Raw genomic sequence first — 17894 nt, 5'->3', positions numbered from 1 at the left:
ACTAACTGCCTGACACGCCTGTGAACATAATCCAGCCAGTAATTACATTTCCAAAATGCAATTGGGGAAACAAATTACTACTATATAAATGTACTTTGTTGGAAACATGACTGCAATATCATAACATAAGAAAATGTAATAAAATGTCCCCCTAAGTAAGTTTAAAATCATGATTAAACAGATAATTCCCAAATTATGTTATACACATCACATTTTTACATTACCTTGTTAAATTCTTCTGAAGAATTTCTACTGAACTAAATGTATAATAATAATACTGCTGAAAGTCATTACAATTTCAAAAAATTTACTAGATATATAATTATCTTTAATGAAAAATGTATGATTCGAAAGTAAATCGCTAACATACAGTATTTCATATGAGGCTGTGATAGAACATTCCTTTTTGTCACATTCTGCCTTGTCTGCTCTGTCTCATTTAGTTCTCTGTGAGTTTTGTTTATTGGGCAGTTCGGTTATTTTGTCTGTGTTTTGGGTTTCAGTCAGTTTCAGTCTGTGTTGTTCTGTTATCTTGTCTACTTTATCCACTCTGTGTTAGTAGCTCGGTCCCTGTTTTCTGTTTTGGGGTTTTGTTCCTTGTCTTCTGTTTCCTCTGTTTAGCCTTGTTTATTCCATTGTTCATTTGCATGTTCAGTTTAGCTCACTTAGTACCTGATCTGTCTGCTTGTGTCTGGATTACTTTGTCATTTATATTATTCTGATCTGTTTCATCTATTTTGATATGGTCTGTGTTTAGTAACCCGTGTTCTGTCTGTTACCCCAGTAATCCCTCGGCCTGCCTGTTTTCCCAGGTGATCACTCTGCCTGCCTGTGTGTCTGTGGCTTGATTGTCTGATCTCTGTCACCTGTGTTGCTCCTGCCCTGCTCATTAGTCCCTGTATATATCTTTGCCAGTTTCTTTATTGATTGTTGTGTGAAGTGTGTGCTGCCTGTTGCTGTGTTACCTGTTCTAAAATTTAATTTGTTAATACTGTTGCACAGTTGGTAGTAACTGATTTCAGATGGAACAGTAAAGTTATTTGTTGAAGCCTTACTTCCAGCTGCTTTTTCTCAGCGGCCAATAACTAGCTCTGTGGAACTTTCAGTATAGCAACAAAATACCAATAAAGTGAGCCTTTTCCAGCAACTAAATGGGTGTGTTTTTTAAAGGCCAATATCAATATTGACAGTGGGGAAACATCCTGTGGCCCAGGCCTGCAGCTTCCACAGCAGGCTGGTTTTCCAACAGTCCCTGCTTTGTGTTTCTACCCACTGCGCCAGCTGCCACACAACAACTTCTCCGTAAGACTTGTATGTATTATTCCATTTTCTCTCACTAGAAAATCTGAGCAGCATTCAGTCAGAAGCTGCTTTTGGTCTGATTCTGTTTGGTACTTGAGATATGCGAGTATAAAGTGAGTGTGCAAGAATACAGTTCAGATTTGATTCTTAGGGTGAAATGTATGTATAAATATCCCAGATATACGTAAATGCCTGCTGCTTTTATATGGGAATGACACTAACCTGACTAGGTGGAATATCATTGTTCTGCAGATTTTTGAGTTCTGACCTGATCCTCTGATGATGAGAATGCTGTTTAGGATCTGCTTCATTGCAGCTCTGCTAGTATGCTGTGAGTTACCTACTGCATGCATCTACATACACATATATGCCGCATGCCTGGACTATTTATGTACAGTAACTATATCAAGTTGACCACACAAATACAGAGGCACACACACAAAATGGCTACACATAACCATGAACTATAATCATGGGGGGGGGCTTTTGCTGGGGTGACTGTGTGTTGATGAGACATTCAAAGCATGATTGAATGCTTAATGCAACATTACATAATTGCGTCTATCTACAATGCTTAAGGAACTAACTGAGGGACTGTTGAGCTATGTAAAAATGAGACAGCTATCTTGTTACAGAGATAAAATGATACATGTCATAATGCTGGACACAACTGTCAATGCAGTTGCATGAGAGAGGTACCCAGAGACCTGTATATCAAGTGGAGTTAACGGGCACACGTCAGCCAATCAGAACAGAGAATTATTTCTGTCTCTGTTCGCAGTCATCCATTGTAGTCAACTGTTGTTACTATTTGACTGAATATCCCTCTTTCTATTACTTACAAGGTTAACCGTATTTGTGTGAATCTGTAGTCTCCTGCCCACAGACAGAATACCTCGCCATAAAAGTAAAGTATGAAACAATGTAGCTGCCATAAACCCTATTTGACAGAGTAGCAGGTGAGTTTCCACTCCTTGTCAAAAAAAAATATTTTTGTCTTTTGTGTCTTGTCTTCTGTGTATATCTACCATGAATCTCAAACAATGCTCAAGCCAAAGACACTGCTTTATAAGTGTTTCAACTTTGTCCAAAGATACATAGAAAGTGAAGCTCTGACAGACACTTTGAAAAAGTGCAAAGTATACAGTAAAGTAAAGTATATTACTCAGTAATTTTGCTTTAATGACAGTGTTGAAGCTATAAACACATGTGTGATGGAGACGCTGATCAAATCAATAGGATGAAACAATAACTAATATGCAAATAGCAAAATATGGCCTTAGTCTGCCACAGCGAGCACAACCCTCCCATGCATGAATTATTAAAAACATTATCTAGATTTATATTATTTTAATTACTCAAAATCGAGCTAAAATACAAATACATTTAAATTTTTTACAAAATCCTGTTTGATTTTCAATTTTTTTAACTGTCCACATATGTGGACAACATGCAACAAAGGAGTAAAATGCTTAATGTTGAATCATCTCAGTTATAACATATCAACATCCAACATGTAACAGATTACATAGTTCTAGTTAAAGCTGATATCTTTACATTATGTGAGTACAATACTTATTCTTATTTTGTGTAAAGGCCGTAAAGCACTCAAAAAAACACAAAAAAAGACTGGTTTGAAGGTATCAGGACCTTGGTTAGAGAAAAGTGAGACTGGTTAGAACTCATGGATGTGCCTCAAAATGCCCTAACAACCACACCCTGCCAAACAATCACCACATCACAATAACATAATGACACACAAAGAACCTACTAAAACACTGAAAGTATGTAGCACCCTAAAGCTGATGATACACAGAGCAACTTTTAGAGCAATCGTGCAGGGCAACGTTGCCGTCAATGGTAATGAGTAAAGATTACTACCGTAATCCCCTTCCCCCACCACTCTGCCACCCGTCCCGCACCACTATCCGTTCAAACATAGTCGGACTTGCCACTAGCAAGATTGCCCAGCAACATTGCTCAAAAAGTTGCCCCATGTATCATCAGCTTAACACCCTTGGAACGCAACAATGTAGCAACCACCCAGCCACGCACTAACGACAATTCCGCAAAACACCGTAAAATTTACTCCAAGGGGTTATTGCTAAGGGAACAGGCACACTTACATTTTTGTCACAAAATGTTTGCTTTTTCTATTTTTAGTTCTCTTGCTAAGGAAAATTGCTTTTGCTATGCCACAGCACAGCTATCCTGACAGTCTCCCAGTCATTAAGGCCTTCTAGTGATAAGCAGCTTCTTTCAATCACTGAGCCCAGCATGTGTCCCTGTGTCAGGGCAGCCTGATTGAAATATTTTCTGTGCCTCTAGTTAATAGAGTTAATGAAGATCAAAGACTCATGTCTGGGCAGGATAATTAGTATTCTGTCAGAAAGAAAACACACTATGAATAACTGAACTATGTCTCTGTCTGTCTATTTGGATAAATTACACAGTTCCTAACAAGTATGCCCAGGCGGTAAGCTAAGACATTTCTACAAAGTCTCTAAAAATGTTAATAAAATGTTATGAATAACCAAGTATTTCAAAATCACAATCAAAACCATGTTCTGTGAACTTTTTCCATTGACATCCATTTGTGTGCTTTTTACCTTTTCTTTATCATATTACAGGATTTGTATGGCATTTTATAGTAATCAGCAGTTAGGCGTGACACGCTTCACGAAGTCTGAGTGGAATAGAAATGTTCTTTCTTTGTGATCATGTGAATTTCTTGTTATTGGTTGGTTAAATGTTTTTTGAGCCCTAAAGTGAATCCATTTAACTCTAACCCACCTCAACAGTCTCACTATCTAAACGGACTTGAGATGGTAATAAATAGTTAAGTAGGTTGGTAGGTGTGTATTATAAAAGATACATACAATATAACAGTCCTGCAATAAAACCTACCTTCAAGAAGAATATAGTGTTCAGTTTTTGTGTTTTCTGTTGAAGTAAGGTGTTGATTCAACGGTATGGTCATTTTGGAGGTTACAATTTGTGGTGCTGTTAAAGTATACTACATTATACTGACAGGTGTTTCTATTATTTTGTCCATCCCATAAATATCAATGAGGGTAGGCTGAAACACAGAAACATCTCTATCTGTATGACACAGTTCAGCAGCACTACAAAATACAGAACAGTGTAGACTGGCAATTTTAATAGATAGTAAAATTATCTCTAAATAATAGGAAAATATATCCAAAGTTGAAGGTAATCCCAAAAATTTAACTCAAACAAATGTAATTTTAATCCTTGAATCGAAAGATTTTTCAAGGAACATTCTCATTATTAATCCTGTCTCCTTAACTCTCTGTGCCTTTCATCTCGCCTCAAGGTGTCCTGTTAAGTCCTGCTCTAGAACATGAAAAGAGGAGAGGTGAAGAATTTCAAAGCTCTGATGAGAACGCTGACAGTAACATCAAGGTGAAAAGAAATTACACAACCACAAATGACAGGAGACCTAAGGCTGGGAGTCCAAGGAAGACAGGAAGTGAGAGAGTTTCCATGGGACCAAGAAGTGATGTCAGCTGCGCCAAATTGGGAGGCATCTGCCAGCCTCACCGCTACATCTGCCAAGGCCGATACCTAAAAGACAAGTGCTCGGGGGCCAAGACACGGCAGTGTTGTATGCCAGGTATAGCAACACAGTTAAACATGAATGCAAACACATACAAGGTGAGAAGTATCCAGCACATGGAACACTTATTTCAGTCATACAAACAGACTGCTGTACAAGCATACCACATTGGGATTAAAAGGCTTGTGTACCTTTCTTTCCTGTCTGAGTCATTAAAATACTGTGGGTGTGAGGCTGTATCAATGTCTGTCACATCGCTGATCTAAAAAACATAAATATATAACATTTGAATAGTGTCTTTCTGTTGTAATTGACCTTATTTCCAAATGAATGGAACATGAGGTGACTCAGACTCAGTGGGTGTTAAAGTATATATATATATTTTAATGTAATTTGTGATGCTTTATGCATTATGGAATGCAATGCAGCTGCCTTTAAATATGGTGTATTTTGGGAAGGAAAGTATGGGACTAACATATAAGTTTCTGTTGCCTCTCTCTGTAGTTGGAGTGTGGAGTATTCTTTGTGCTGGTCACCACAACAACAGAGTGAGGTCGTGTGATGCACATGGCTGTGGCGCTTTCAACTCCAGAAGGTGATCTTCTCGCTTAAACGTCAGAAGATTGCTCATGCTGCAACATGAGATCTTCCAAGTGCACGTGGGTTGACTATGCAGCATTTCTGGTGTTGGCATATTCTCCACAACAGTTCACTATGTTGCTTCCGACATGTTTTCTTGTGTGATCAGACTGGTTAGGAGGTAGACATGACAAATGCTCCACATCACAGAGAAAATAGTTAAGGTATTTTAACTTTGGTGTCTCGTTTCCTTTGAATTGGCTCATTTATTTGGTCTGGAAATGACATCACCTTAAATGATTACTTAAGTTTTATTGTTGATCAGTCTAGCTTTCTCTGGGTGGAGGGCTGGGCAGATAAATTAGAGTATCTTTTGAACTAATTTGGTAAAATATGACTAATTAAAAACAGTTTTAAGAAGACTTTGTAATTCCAATCTTTTCTGTCGCTCCTCTTACAGAGGTGATGACCTACATAAAGCAGTGGACCTGGTGTGTGATGACTATGGTATTGTCAACACTCCATTCTCAGGCTCTCTAGTGGGTCCAGTGAGTCGGAAAGACTCTGCTGGGCATCAGTATGATGGGGTCAAACTTCTCAATGATGGTAAGGAGGACAAAATATCAATGCAGTACTTGAAAGTGAGTGCAGCAAGGGAAAGAAACTTCTGAAAATCAACATTGACATAGAAGTCAGTATTAAAGTCTAGACTTTTGAGCGCATCTGTCTTTCTAAATATAATACATAATACAATAAATATAATCCAAGTAAACAGTTAAATTTTACTTAAAGGTCCAGTGTGTAATATTTGGGAGGATCTCTTGACAGAAATGCAATATAATATACATAAATATATTTTCAGTGGTGTATAAAGATCTTACATAATATGTTTTTATTACCTTAGAATGAGACATTTCTATGTACATAAACCCTTCAGTGTTGGACCGCCATGTGTCTGCAGTAGCACGAACGAACAAACTGCTCTACAGAGTGTGTTTCTGTGTCGGCCTCTCCCTAGAACAACGTCTTTAGCATGGTTAAAAACCGCTGGGGGATATTACACCTGGAAGTCATACTGATATTTGCTGCAACAGAAAGTAATGAAAAAGCAGGTTTGATTGGACAACTGTAACCTTGTACTGTTACCACTGCAAGTACTTTCCTGTAATCTGTAGTATATAGGGCCAGGGCTAGGGCAAAGGTGGTGTTAGGTTATTAAGGGGATGAAGGAGTGATATAGAGGTGGTGTTGCAAAGGGGGCTGAGACTCCACTGAACTCCTGGTTGCCGCTAACACCAGGACCCAGCTGCATGTGAAACCATCAAAGGCTGTTCATGAGTAATAACCCCCACTAAGGGCCATCATTACAGAACAAAGCCATGCATCAGCGTTTGTGTGTTTGTGTGGATAGAGGCTGACAGAAGATCACGCACATGCCTTTGCAATGTACAGTACATTTGTGTCTGTACGCGCTTGTTTGAGTGAGTTTACTTTGAGAGCATCCTGAGTTGATAAAGGCACTGGAGTGATGAGTAAACATCATTAGTCCTCATTCTGCCTCTACCCCTAATTGAACTGTATTATCAGAAGAACACATGTAGTGTCAGCTCCTTTCATCTCTGGGTAAAACACAGACATGATTAGACATCACAGGGACACATTACCTTGCCATGATACCCACATTAATGCTGAGACACTCATCATTAAGAGCCTGTAGGATTTAATGATGGTGTTATAGGCTAGCCTACTTTTTGGGTTGTTTGTTTCTAAGTTTGCAGCTTTCTTGTTTTTGTCTACAGAATAGTGAAAAGGAGATGGTAAGAAAGTTGTGATTTAGGGTCTTGAGCCTATGTTGATCCATTTGGAAATAATAAATGAGAAATTATAAGCCATATTTCGTATTTGTTGTGTGGCCTAGCAGCAATTCAAGAAAGGTGTGATATACATTTGTACAAATTGTAATTAAGAGGAAGAGAGATTTATAGCTTTTTAGAAGCAGTTGACCAAGATGAGGAGAATGCAAATGTTTTCTAAGTCCTTTTGCTGAAAAATTTTTGATCAGGAAGGATTCCTATTTTACACATCTATTCACCCTAATGAGAACAACCTATCTTCACATGTATAAATTAGCTTAAACTCCCAAAATATTCTTGGTTGTGTCTGTGAGTTCACCCTTAGCATTAGCCCCATCTTTTTCTATAACAAAAATGTCATTGATATTCTTAAATTATTGGAGGAAAAAGGTATTCACATTAAAAAAACTCTTGCAAGGGGATGATAACAGGGCATTAATATCCAACTGAATTTTTTATTTCTGTTTAATCCAGTACACTGTGTGAAGATCTTCAACATCCGTCCTTTTCATTACATGGGCCCAGTGGCTCAGGGGGAAGCCTTGGGTTATCTGTTGCCACTGCAGGAACGTTTCTCCGGCATCACATCACACCTGGAGCTGCAAATGTGTGACAGCAGTGACCCTTCACCTTTCATATGACCTCTAAAGTCTCAGTCTTTACCGGTGACATTTCATATGACCTCAACTCCTTTAAATTACCCTTGACCCTTCACCTTTAATATGACCTCTGACTTTCATCTTTTATGCAACCTGTAACCTTTACCTTCCTGCAGATAACAATTCCCAATTCCTAAAAATGACAACTTTTCAGTGGCCTGAAAATTAACATTTTAATCAACAGCTCTGACACTAGTGTTTTCATATCACATTTAAAATCTATCTTACGATGCAACAGTCCCAATTCTTCATCCTCTATATAATACAGCCTGACAGCATTTCAAAACCAATGTCTCACATTATGGGAACTACATGTTTTTTCCCCCTAATGACAGCAAATTAAGTCATGTTTTAGCCATTGTATATTTTTTCATTATTACCTTTTCTCCAGCGAATGCCATTTATTTTTATAAAGTTCCCCTTTTTAGTTTGGAAACTAACTAAATTTTCCTAATAATTATGACTCTTGCATACTTTTCTCCTTCTCCTTTTGTATGAAAAATGTTCCATCCCTCAACGTGAACTTATGACTCCTTTTACATAATCTGTTGGGAATTAAATGATGCAATAAATTCTAACTTCATTTCTGCTTTTGTTTCAAGTGGTTTCTACTTTCCATAATCCAGTTGGAAGTAAAATGAAGATTGTCACAAGTTTAAATTGGGGAGTAACTTGTCATGAAGAATAAATAAATCAATCAATATTTTATTCTGAATTCCAGCTTGCTATGACAATTCTTTCTCCTGACATTTTCTCTGTAAGCCAGCCATCATTTTATATTAATATGTTGCAATTCTGCAAGGAATGTCCTCCTCAGATAGGGGAAAAACTGCCACATATACAGTATTAATGTAATGAGTACAAGACACCAAAAGATGGAGCTGTCTAGCAACGAAATTGTCAGTCAAATATCAAACTTGGCCAATAGGCTCTTTTAAATCTGTAAATTTGAGACATTTTAGAAGTATGAACTTTTGTTTGAGTTACTTATGAATAAATATGGTTACATTTAAAACAAAGAACAGCGTATCACTGTGATATTAACAGAGAGCTTTATTATAAAATGATCTCACTTCCAGGTTAACCCATCGCAGGTTTAGTCATCTCATAACTGAGAAACATTAACCACATACACACGAGGATATCTTGTGATGCAGTCTTAAGTGAGTCAAACTTAATTGTTCCTCCCTTTCACCCCAATTCATACAAGTTTTACATTTTCCACCACTATTAGCAACTGTTACTACCCAGAGAGACTTACTTGCTACTTAACTGTCTACAGGAAGCCTGTGGTGGATTTAGGTTAAAAAGCATACTATGTTGCTGTCAAAATGCACCAGCAACTGTGGAGATGAGCAAATTACAAAAATATTTGATGATCCATAAAATGCCATATTCACATGTCCCATAATTAACAATAATACATTTTATCCAGTTATCCTGAAACCTCGAACAGATGCTGTTTCCTTTGAGATATTTTCACACACTTCTATCACGCAAGTCAATTCGGGTTTTAATCACATAGCCCCAAATCACAAAGCCTTTACAATCTGTTTGGCGGTGACACCAACTTGCTTGTAAGCCAGAGGGTACTTTCTTAATGTTAGTTAGACACTTGGCAGTTGCCAGGTGTCGTGGAAAAATTGTGATTAACTTAGTTCAACTAATTTGAAACAAAAACATTTTAAAATGCATTTGCACATACAGTCAGCTATAACACCTGAACACCACAGGTAAGAGAGTGTGAACTAACGTTAACTTTTAGCCACAAAGCAGAAAAGTCTAGATAGTTAAATGAGCTGTATGGACAGCTAACGTTAGCATTTAGCTAAAGGACACACAGTGTTAGCTAAAAGTAGCGTTAAGGAATAATGATTAAAATGGACAGCTCAAAGTAATTGATACATGGCCGGAATAGTTAAAAATAACGTTAATGGCTAGATTGTTTAAATAACTAACAATTCATAAATGGCTGAAATAGCATAAAATAAGGTGGAAATAGAACTATATGGCTAAATAGTTAGCTAAAAGTATGGCTAACGTAAATAGTTGAAATGACTAACGTTAGCATGAAAAACGACATAATGTTTGGAATAGCTTTAAAGTAAGTTTGAACTTATGGCTAAATCGTTGAAATTGTTAGCTTAGTTAACGTTAGCTAAAAATAATGGCAACATGGTTTAAATAGTTAGCTAAAGGTAATGGATAAATGGTTGAAATGTCCAGCTTCTGCCACTCCAAGTGGTAAAGTTAAAGTTAGTTGTAACGTTTCAAATACAAACATATCTAAAGTCACCTAACAGTTTGACAGCTGAATATTGTAACGTTATGCAGCTTTAAGTGTATTGATTGAACCTGTGGTTTGCTCTGACGCTGGAGGGTTGGTCCATGGAGCACATTATGAAGCCTCCCGGTTGCTCTAATGGGAGTGGGCGAGCTGGGATAGGCTGGGAGTTTGGTTGGACCGTCAGCGGGGACGGGACTAGACACAAGAAGTGGGGGAAGCGAAGAACCGACCCACAACTTCTGGCTACTGAACGGCTGCATGTTGGACAGGAAATTTGACGTAGACCTCTTTAAATACCTCTAAATACCATTTGTTGCATTCAGAGGTCACAGGTCTGAGCGGCGCGGATGACAAAGAAGCGTCGCCGTACAAACTTTCTCAACCGGGTTTGATCGATCGCAAAACCCAACAGGGATTGCTGTTTTTCTTTTTGACGGAGGCGTAAAGAAGAGGAAATCATGCCACGGCGCACCGTGCAAGAAGTAACAGTTCAAGATGTCCAGAAGCGGAGAAATCCGAACAAACACTACGTAAGCCTCATTTAAGTATCACAGCGCCAGGGTTTTGCTGCTTTAAGTGAGCAACAGATCGAGGTTATTTCGCAGTTCTCCCTTTCCTGTCGGGTTAAATAAAAACAAAGACAGTATCAAATTACAGTTTACCACGCCAGGCGAAATGGACCGTTAGACTTGCTCAGATTTATTAGACCAATCATTATTTTATCATAAAGCCTGTTAGCACACCTATCTGTTGAGAAAATTGGTTTATTAAAAAAGACAATAAACACTGAAACTTGACAGCCTTAAATAGTTAGGCTACACAGCCTTGTTTAAGTTGTTCCCCCAGCTGACATCTTACCGTTGAGTCAGGCTGTTCTTTGTTTGAGTCTTGTACCACCAACTTTTGTCTTTTACTGCTTACAGGGATTGAGGTCAGTATTGTTGTTTTGGGTTACATTAAGGCGCATTCAAATGGATTTAGGCTATCTGATCTATGACCCTCCCTAAGTCTACATACCTTCAAGTGACTACTTTATAAGCAATTCAGAAGAACAATGTATGTGAATATAGAGATTATAAATTACTACTCAAGTCTGCAGTGTAGCAAAATGTCTTTCAATGCTTGTCATTTTCCTGCTCCCCCTATGTGTGCCGTCATAGTGGAAGGTCACAGAAAACATCTTAATAGGCAAATCAGCCCAGTCCACAAACCTTCCAGACTAATCCCCCTGAGGATAGAGTTCAAATTGCAGCTTTGTCATGCCTCAGGCTCTCCAATTTACTCAGAAAAACATACCTAAAGGCACTGGTAACCAGGAAGTATAATTAACAGGGTTTCTAAGTCATCACAGTGAACACAAGGCAATGTTTGGACAAGGGAAGTTTGGTATTTATAGATGTTTCACTTCAATTTCGTAATACTGTACATTGGACAGTTTTTATTTAGGCCATTTGGGGCTTTATTTTAGTCAAACATTACAAAATCTATTGATAATTAGACTATTAACACAGAATAGTTCTACTTCTGCAGTGTTTAGTTGATGAAGACATTCAAAGTGAAAATATCCTTATGTCTCTAAGAGATGTCAGGTGATAATGTTGTGATTATCTCATTAACAGTGTCTCTCTATCGGCACACAGTATCTGTGCCAATTTAGGGTATCTGTTCGATTCCCATTACTGTGTGTCGGGATATCTTTCCTGTTTTAAACTATCATTCCCCACTGGCACTGTCAAGCTTGTGTGGGAGACAAGAATGTCAAAAAGACAAAGACCCATTGGTTTCTTTTGCTGCTATTCATAAACAATAGAGCTTTCATCATTCTTGTCTGAAAATGAATAGTGGGAGATACCTGTGGGCGACTTTGTCTGCAGAAATGCTCAGTCGATTTAAAGTAACACATATGACATCATGCGATCTAGAGGGCCAACAGTAAGAGACACTGCCAACGCCTTAGCAGGTGTTCGTGTTAGTTCTGTGTGTTTGTGCACACGCTTGAATGCTTATGTTGGTTTGCATCCATGTATGTGTGAAAATGATGCTTGGGTTGAGGGACCAACAGACCTTATACCGCTGTGAGTGCTAGTGGTCAAGGACACAGAGTTCTCGAGGTCCTGTGTCTTTTCCATCTGTCTGCTTGCACTCTGGTACAGCCCATGTTGTATTGTGCCTCTGCTACTCTCTCTACACATGCCAAACCGGACACCTTAAATCTTCCAGAACCCTGGAGGTGTGGTTAAGAGTACAAAAAGCCGCTTATAGCTCTTGAACCTCCTGTAAAAATGAAAACCCCCTGAAAAATCATATACCCTAGAGACTTACCGATATAAGAGCATTTTATTGGCAGTATTAGTGGTATATTGACCAGAGAAGCTTTTATGTCTAAAGTAATAGCTTTGCTCTTCTTCTATGCTATGTCTTCATCCTCAGTTGCCATTGTAGGTGTTGTAGTTTAAAGAGCTTAAATTGTAATAAGGGGGGGGGGAAGCTCACTATAGTTATTTTTTTGCATATAGTAGTTCTCCGTCTTAATTGTTGAGAATTTAGGCTAGTTAGTAGTACTTGGCCACAGACAATACCCTGACCCTACCATAACCCTCCATTAGTTTATGCACACACACTGAATTTGGAATAAATATATGCTTTAGGCTATAACTCCATAACTTCATGAAGACAGCTGGCCTGTACAGCTCCTGTAGTTGGTCCATCCAACCGTGGTCATGTCTGACTCTAGTGCCCTGGAAGAGAGCAAGGCCAGAGAAGGTCTGGGAGTGGGGCCAACAGCATGCAGCCAGACACAGTGAACCACCAGGGAGTTTCCAATCACCTCCCTGCCTCTCCCCTCTTCTTCTTCTTCTTCTTCAGAGGAAAAATAAAGAACTGTGTCTTGCCTCTAGACTGCAATGATTAGCCTAGGCTGGGTGCTTTGTGAGGTTTTACTGTTGTTGATATGAGGCTGTTGGAATTTGCAGTTTCATATGTACAAGAAGTACATTTTTAACTTGGTGCCACAAATGAAACAATACAAGGCGTCTCTGTATTTTAATGGTGTCTCTGCAGTCTGCATACATTTAGAATGGGATGTTCTATTGTATTGAAGGATTCATCAAACTCATGAACTGATTTTTCCATTGCTGCTTTTGCTGCTCAGTTCTTTATGGCAATACAGTGTTACCCAAAGAGCTGCAATTTAAAAAGACAGCATAGTCAAACAGCTCCACACAGGATAATGACTTCAGCAGGAAGTGATGCAAACAGACCGGGAAGTGAAATAATCAGATATCCCTATTTCGTTCATGTGAACGGATAATGACAGTGACCACTGCATCATGTTGCCTGACCAGCCTGGTGTCTGCCTTTCCTCGTGCTATTCTCTCTAGCACTGCCAATTACAGGCACTATGAGTCAGGAGTGATGCCCCAGGGGGTTGGGATTACAAGTGGTTGACAATAATGGCTGTCTGTTAGTTTAAAGGTTCCGTAGAATGCTCATTTTCAGGTTCATACAAGTATTTAGTAGAAAATGTTTACATGGTTTAATGTTCAAAAAACATATTATTTCATTTCATTTCATTTATTTATTTAAGGACAGTGCACATTAATAAACATTTCTGTAAATGTGCCAGTGTTAGCCAGCAGGCTAATTTTCAACTGTAGTCCATTTAGATACGAACTACTGCTAACAGCAGCTGCTACTAAGTTAGCTACTTAGTTAGCCGTGCCGTGGGGCACCCCGTGCGGTGTGTTGGTGTTTACACCTCTAACATTACTACAGAAGCTTTGGACCGCTAGTTCAGAGCCAGCTGATAACAGTTAGCAACAGCTAGCGGTTAGCAATCCGTAGCAGTAGGAACAAGTAAAGCTATCTGTCCATCAGGAAACTTCATAAATCACGGAGTTGAGGCAGAACAACCAGAGGACATCAGAGGGGAAACCAGAAAATATTTACCTTTCCTTCACAACCGTAAAAGCACTTTCTGTGAGAGACACTGCACTGCACAGAAATTACGTAACATCTAGCGCTTGCTGGCATTCCTGCGGTTTTCGGGGGTATTTTGGGTGCGCAAGATTTAAGGAGGAGGAAACAATGGAGATTGAGACTCACAATATTTCAATTACATGCACTGAACTCTTTTTATTCAACTATGCCAAGGGAAATACAGATTTCCATTCTACGGCGCCATTAAATGTTCCATTTTGTTTTTGTCTTTTGCTTTTCCAGGTTTATATTATCAAAGTGTCCTGGAGCGATGGCAGTACGGAAATCATTTACAGACGCTACAGCAAGTTCTTTGACTTGCAGGTGAGTAAATGTGTTAGTGTGTGCAGATGTATGTCAGTTAGTGTGTATTGGTATGTGATTGTCTGTTTATACTGTGGTTTGTGTGTAGTTGCATGTTTTAGGGTGCAAGGAGTGTGTCAAGTTTGAACCTTTCCACCAGAGAAGACTAACATAGGTCAGGAAGTGAATGGAAGTACTCTCTCCATACAGCACTATCCCCCTGTAGACCTAGTGCTTGTAGCCAAGCTCTCCCTGCTCCACCCATATGACACTGGTAATTATATTGTGCGAGAGTCGGAAAATGTCCCAATGAAGTTAATAGAGGACAGTGATGAATGCAATGACCGCACTGATGACCACAGAAATGTCTGAATCATTCGCGAACGTCACGCTGGCAGTGTTTGTAGCACAAGGAGGGAATCTCATTAGTATCCTAGTTTCCCTTCCTCTTTCGAAGGTAATGGATCTGGGGTCTCGGCCACGTCTAAGCTTAGAGAGCACGGACTCCAGAAAACCCAGAAAGGCAACCGCTTTTAACGAGCACAAAGTCAATTTAGGCAACACCTACTGTCAACCCTAATAGGATTAAATCCCTTTTAATTGATTAGGATGGTCAAAGCATCACCAATGAAATATAGAATTACAGCGCCCCACCAATGTTTTTTTCACATTCTGTAAATCTAATGTTAACAAGAAGAATGTAAACTATTTCATTACTAATTTCATTAGTTTGACTTTAGCATAGAAAAGCTGCCAACAGTCTTACTTGTAAATCAGCTCATATCGCACTGATAATTGTTTTCTAATTGTTGCCCCTTTCTGTTGATGAGACCATGCCAAAGTAAAAGTACACATATAGCTATTAACAGTAAAGTAATGAACACAGGTAACACAGTGGGACTAAAAAGACTGTTCCTGATGACATTTAATTGGATATTAAGTCGAACAAGATTTCAAGTAAAATCTATAAATAAATAATAAAGTAAAAAAAAATGAAATTGTTGTTTTTCACATGTTACTTTCTTTGATTAAGTACGGCCAGTTAAAAATTGTGGACATTTAGGCTCTTTAAAACTATATATAGATAAAAAATCTGTCAGAGAGAGAGAGAGAGAGAGAGATCAAACACCAATATATTATCAGTACAAATTACTAGTTACATCACTAAAGACCTACAGTATTGGACCAGTGGCATTTAGTCAGATGAGCAATACAGTGTATGAGACATTTTCAGCAGGGGCATTCCCTGCTAGTGTTCACCCCTGTCATGCCATGCATCTGCTTCTGCTGTGGGTGGGCTCTCACTCTTGGGGGACACTGAGATAAAGCTGAGCTGGAGAGATTACAAGCCAGTCTCTTATCTCTTGTTAGGTTTGGCATTATGGCACTTATGATAAGCCACCTTGAGGTTGTGGTATTTCTTGGTTGGAATGCTCAAAATCTCATCAGCTCCACTATGATAAAGAGATTATGTGTTTCATGTGCCAGCATTGTTTGTAGAATTTATTTGAAGTTGTATTTTTGTAATCTTTTTAAAAGGTTATTTTATCAAATTGACCCGTTACGCTGTTGATTACAATGAGGAATAGGGCAGTGGTTTGACATCATGAGGCGTCATCCCAGGTACATGGGCAGGATGGTGACACAGAGCTGAGTCATTTAGCTCCTCTTGTTACCATTTCTTCATTTCCTTGCTTTTTCCTATTTTATTCTGCCTTCTTCCCATCTGCTCTGGTCATCTCTTGGTTTGTGTCTTGATGCAGTTGTTTTGTCGTAAATAAGGTGAGGTTTAAATTTCCAGAGAATAAGGTGAGATATATATATATATATATATATATATATATATATATATATATATATATATATATATATATATATATATATATATATTTTTTTTTTTATATAAAAAAACACATTAGGTGTCTCTGGTTTCCAAGCTTCAGAGTTAGACAGGAAGTGTTATTCATCACATCCCGTCAACAAAGCTGGCCAAAGCAGCGGTGTGCTTTTTGTGTGTTCATTAACCACAGTCTTTGTTTATTCACATGGCCTCCCTTCAGTATGATTTCTACATCTTTGAAGGAAATTTTTATTCGTCCAGACCTACTTGGTAATCCACATAGACATATTTTATATTTGGATGAGACCAGTTATGTTTCATTTTCAAAGTAGTTATGTTGCACTTATTTGTCCAGAATTCTCAGATTGAAGGTATTTCACTTTTAATGGAGGTGATAACCAATAGTTAAGGATAAACGTCAAACGCACAGTCTGCTTTGGAACAAAGCCGTCATTAAACTTCTCTGTAATTACTAATGTTTTGCATGTGTGACAGCATTCACTTCCTGAAAGTACTACAAGCCAGACGTTCTTCTCACCCAAGATATTTTTGCTACTACACACACACACACACACACACACACACACACACACACACACACACACACACACACACACACACACACACACACACACACACACACACACCTTTTCCTGCAACACCCAAATCAGAATCTCTATGTAGTTGCTGCCAGAGATGGGCAGTATTTATGAACCTGTATTTAAAATGCATATTTCAAAAACAAAATAAATTAAATTTGTATTTGATAGGATTGATGAAAATGTCTTTAGTGTTTTGTAGTTTAAAAATAATGTGAAATACTTTTGTGAGAGGTGATGACATCATTAAAATGCTGCCTACTCAGTTATTTGCCCAGACTTGTAGGGATCAGAACAGAATTTTTATCCTAATCTGAAGAAGAAGGTCGAAGTGAGAAACTTGTAGGTCACCAGCTTTCTATTGATTTTTAGCATAAATTGCTACAATTCTTAACAGTGCCTGTTTGTTTTAGTAGCCTAGACTAAATCTTTATAATGCCACAAGATGGTCTAATTTGTTAAATGCACACACCTGTACCTTATTGTCATTCACAACGAGTCACAACATTAAACAGCAAGTAGGCCCTTTAGTACCAAGCACCAAGTAACTAAATTGGAATACAGTTGGGAGTCATTAAACATTAAACTGTTGCTTACTTTAAACCTAACCTGAATATCGGATGTGTTAACTGGTTGTATGTCAGATTTATCACATGATTCATTAGGCAGAGAAAAGCTGTTGCTCTCAAACATTGTCCACTTAATTAGCTGAGTCAGTGTACTGGTGAAGGGATAGATCAAACAGGCTGTTAGAAGGTTTGCAAAGTAATTTCATGACATTTTGGAAAAGGATTTTTAGGATTTTTGAAATACAATAATACAATAGTGTATTTCGATACATGGCGGGTATTAGGTATCTTATTTTAAAATAATTATCTTATTATAAAACGCTTAAGCATCAGGGAGTTTAGTAT

At 38.3% G+C, this 17894-nt stretch overlaps 2 protein-coding genes across 4 annotated transcripts in view; both read left to right on the top strand.

The window, feature by feature from the left end:
• The first annotated feature begins 946 nt into the window (after positions 1 to 946).
• On the top strand, positions 947 to 8688 carry LOC119895568 (leukocyte cell-derived chemotaxin-2-like). 3 transcript variants are annotated; one of them, XM_038708753.1, is made up of 6 exons: positions 947 to 1302; positions 1555 to 1633; positions 4640 to 4939; positions 5387 to 5477; positions 5922 to 6067; positions 7789 to 8688. In XM_038708753.1, exons 2-6 carry the CDS (start codon positions 1582 to 1584, stop codon positions 7953 to 7955), a joined length of 756 nt encoding a protein of 251 aa, XP_038564681.1. In that variant the 5' UTR covers positions 947 to 1302; positions 1555 to 1581; the 3' UTR covers positions 7956 to 8688. The 3 variants fall into 3 exon arrangements, with proteins under 3 accessions (XP_038564681.1, XP_038564680.1, XP_038564679.1); XM_038708752.1 differs by having other exon boundaries at positions 947 to 1311; positions 1533 to 1633; XM_038708751.1 differs by having other exon boundaries at positions 948 to 1311.
• Positions 8689 to 10405: 1717 nt separating this feature from the next.
• The window catches only part of LOC119895569 (SH3 and PX domain-containing protein 2B-like), a 45697-nt gene continuing 38208 nt past the window's right edge, over positions 10406 to 17894 (top strand). The window contains exons 1-2 of the mRNA XM_038708754.1: positions 10406 to 10790; positions 14482 to 14562. Coding sequence (XP_038564682.1) covers positions 10719 to 10790; positions 14482 to 14562 — 153 coding nt within the window. The 5' untranslated portion in view covers positions 10406 to 10718. The remainder of the gene's footprint in view (positions 10791 to 14481; positions 14563 to 17894) is intronic.

This window comes from Micropterus salmoides, unplaced genomic scaffold (assembly GCF_014851395.1).
Source record: "Micropterus salmoides isolate LMB-PRFRI ecotype aquatic unplaced genomic scaffold, ASM1485139v1 Ms_hic_scaffold_9, whole genome shotgun sequence".
Lineage (NCBI taxonomy): Eukaryota > Metazoa > Chordata > Actinopteri > Centrarchiformes > Centrarchidae > Micropterus > Micropterus salmoides.
Note: the sequence above shows the minus strand (reverse complement) of the source record. Positions and strands in the feature narration are given on the sequence as shown.

What these genes read in the sequence shown, in the direction of transcription:
- LOC119895568 (XM_038708753.1), top strand. Translation starts at nt 1,582, where the DNA reads ATGATGAGAATGCTGTTTAGGATCTGCTTCATTGCAGCTCTGCTAGTA. An exon ending in TGCAGCTCTGCTAGTATGCT is followed by an intron (nt 1,634 to 4,639) that starts GTGAGTTACCTA and finishes TCTCGCCTCAAG; the next exon opens with GTGTCCTGTTAAGTCCTGCT. An exon ending in GGCGCTTTCAACTCCAGAAG is followed by an intron (nt 5,478 to 5,921) that starts GTGATCTTCTCG and finishes CTCCTCTTACAG; the next exon opens with AGGTGATGACCTACATAAAG.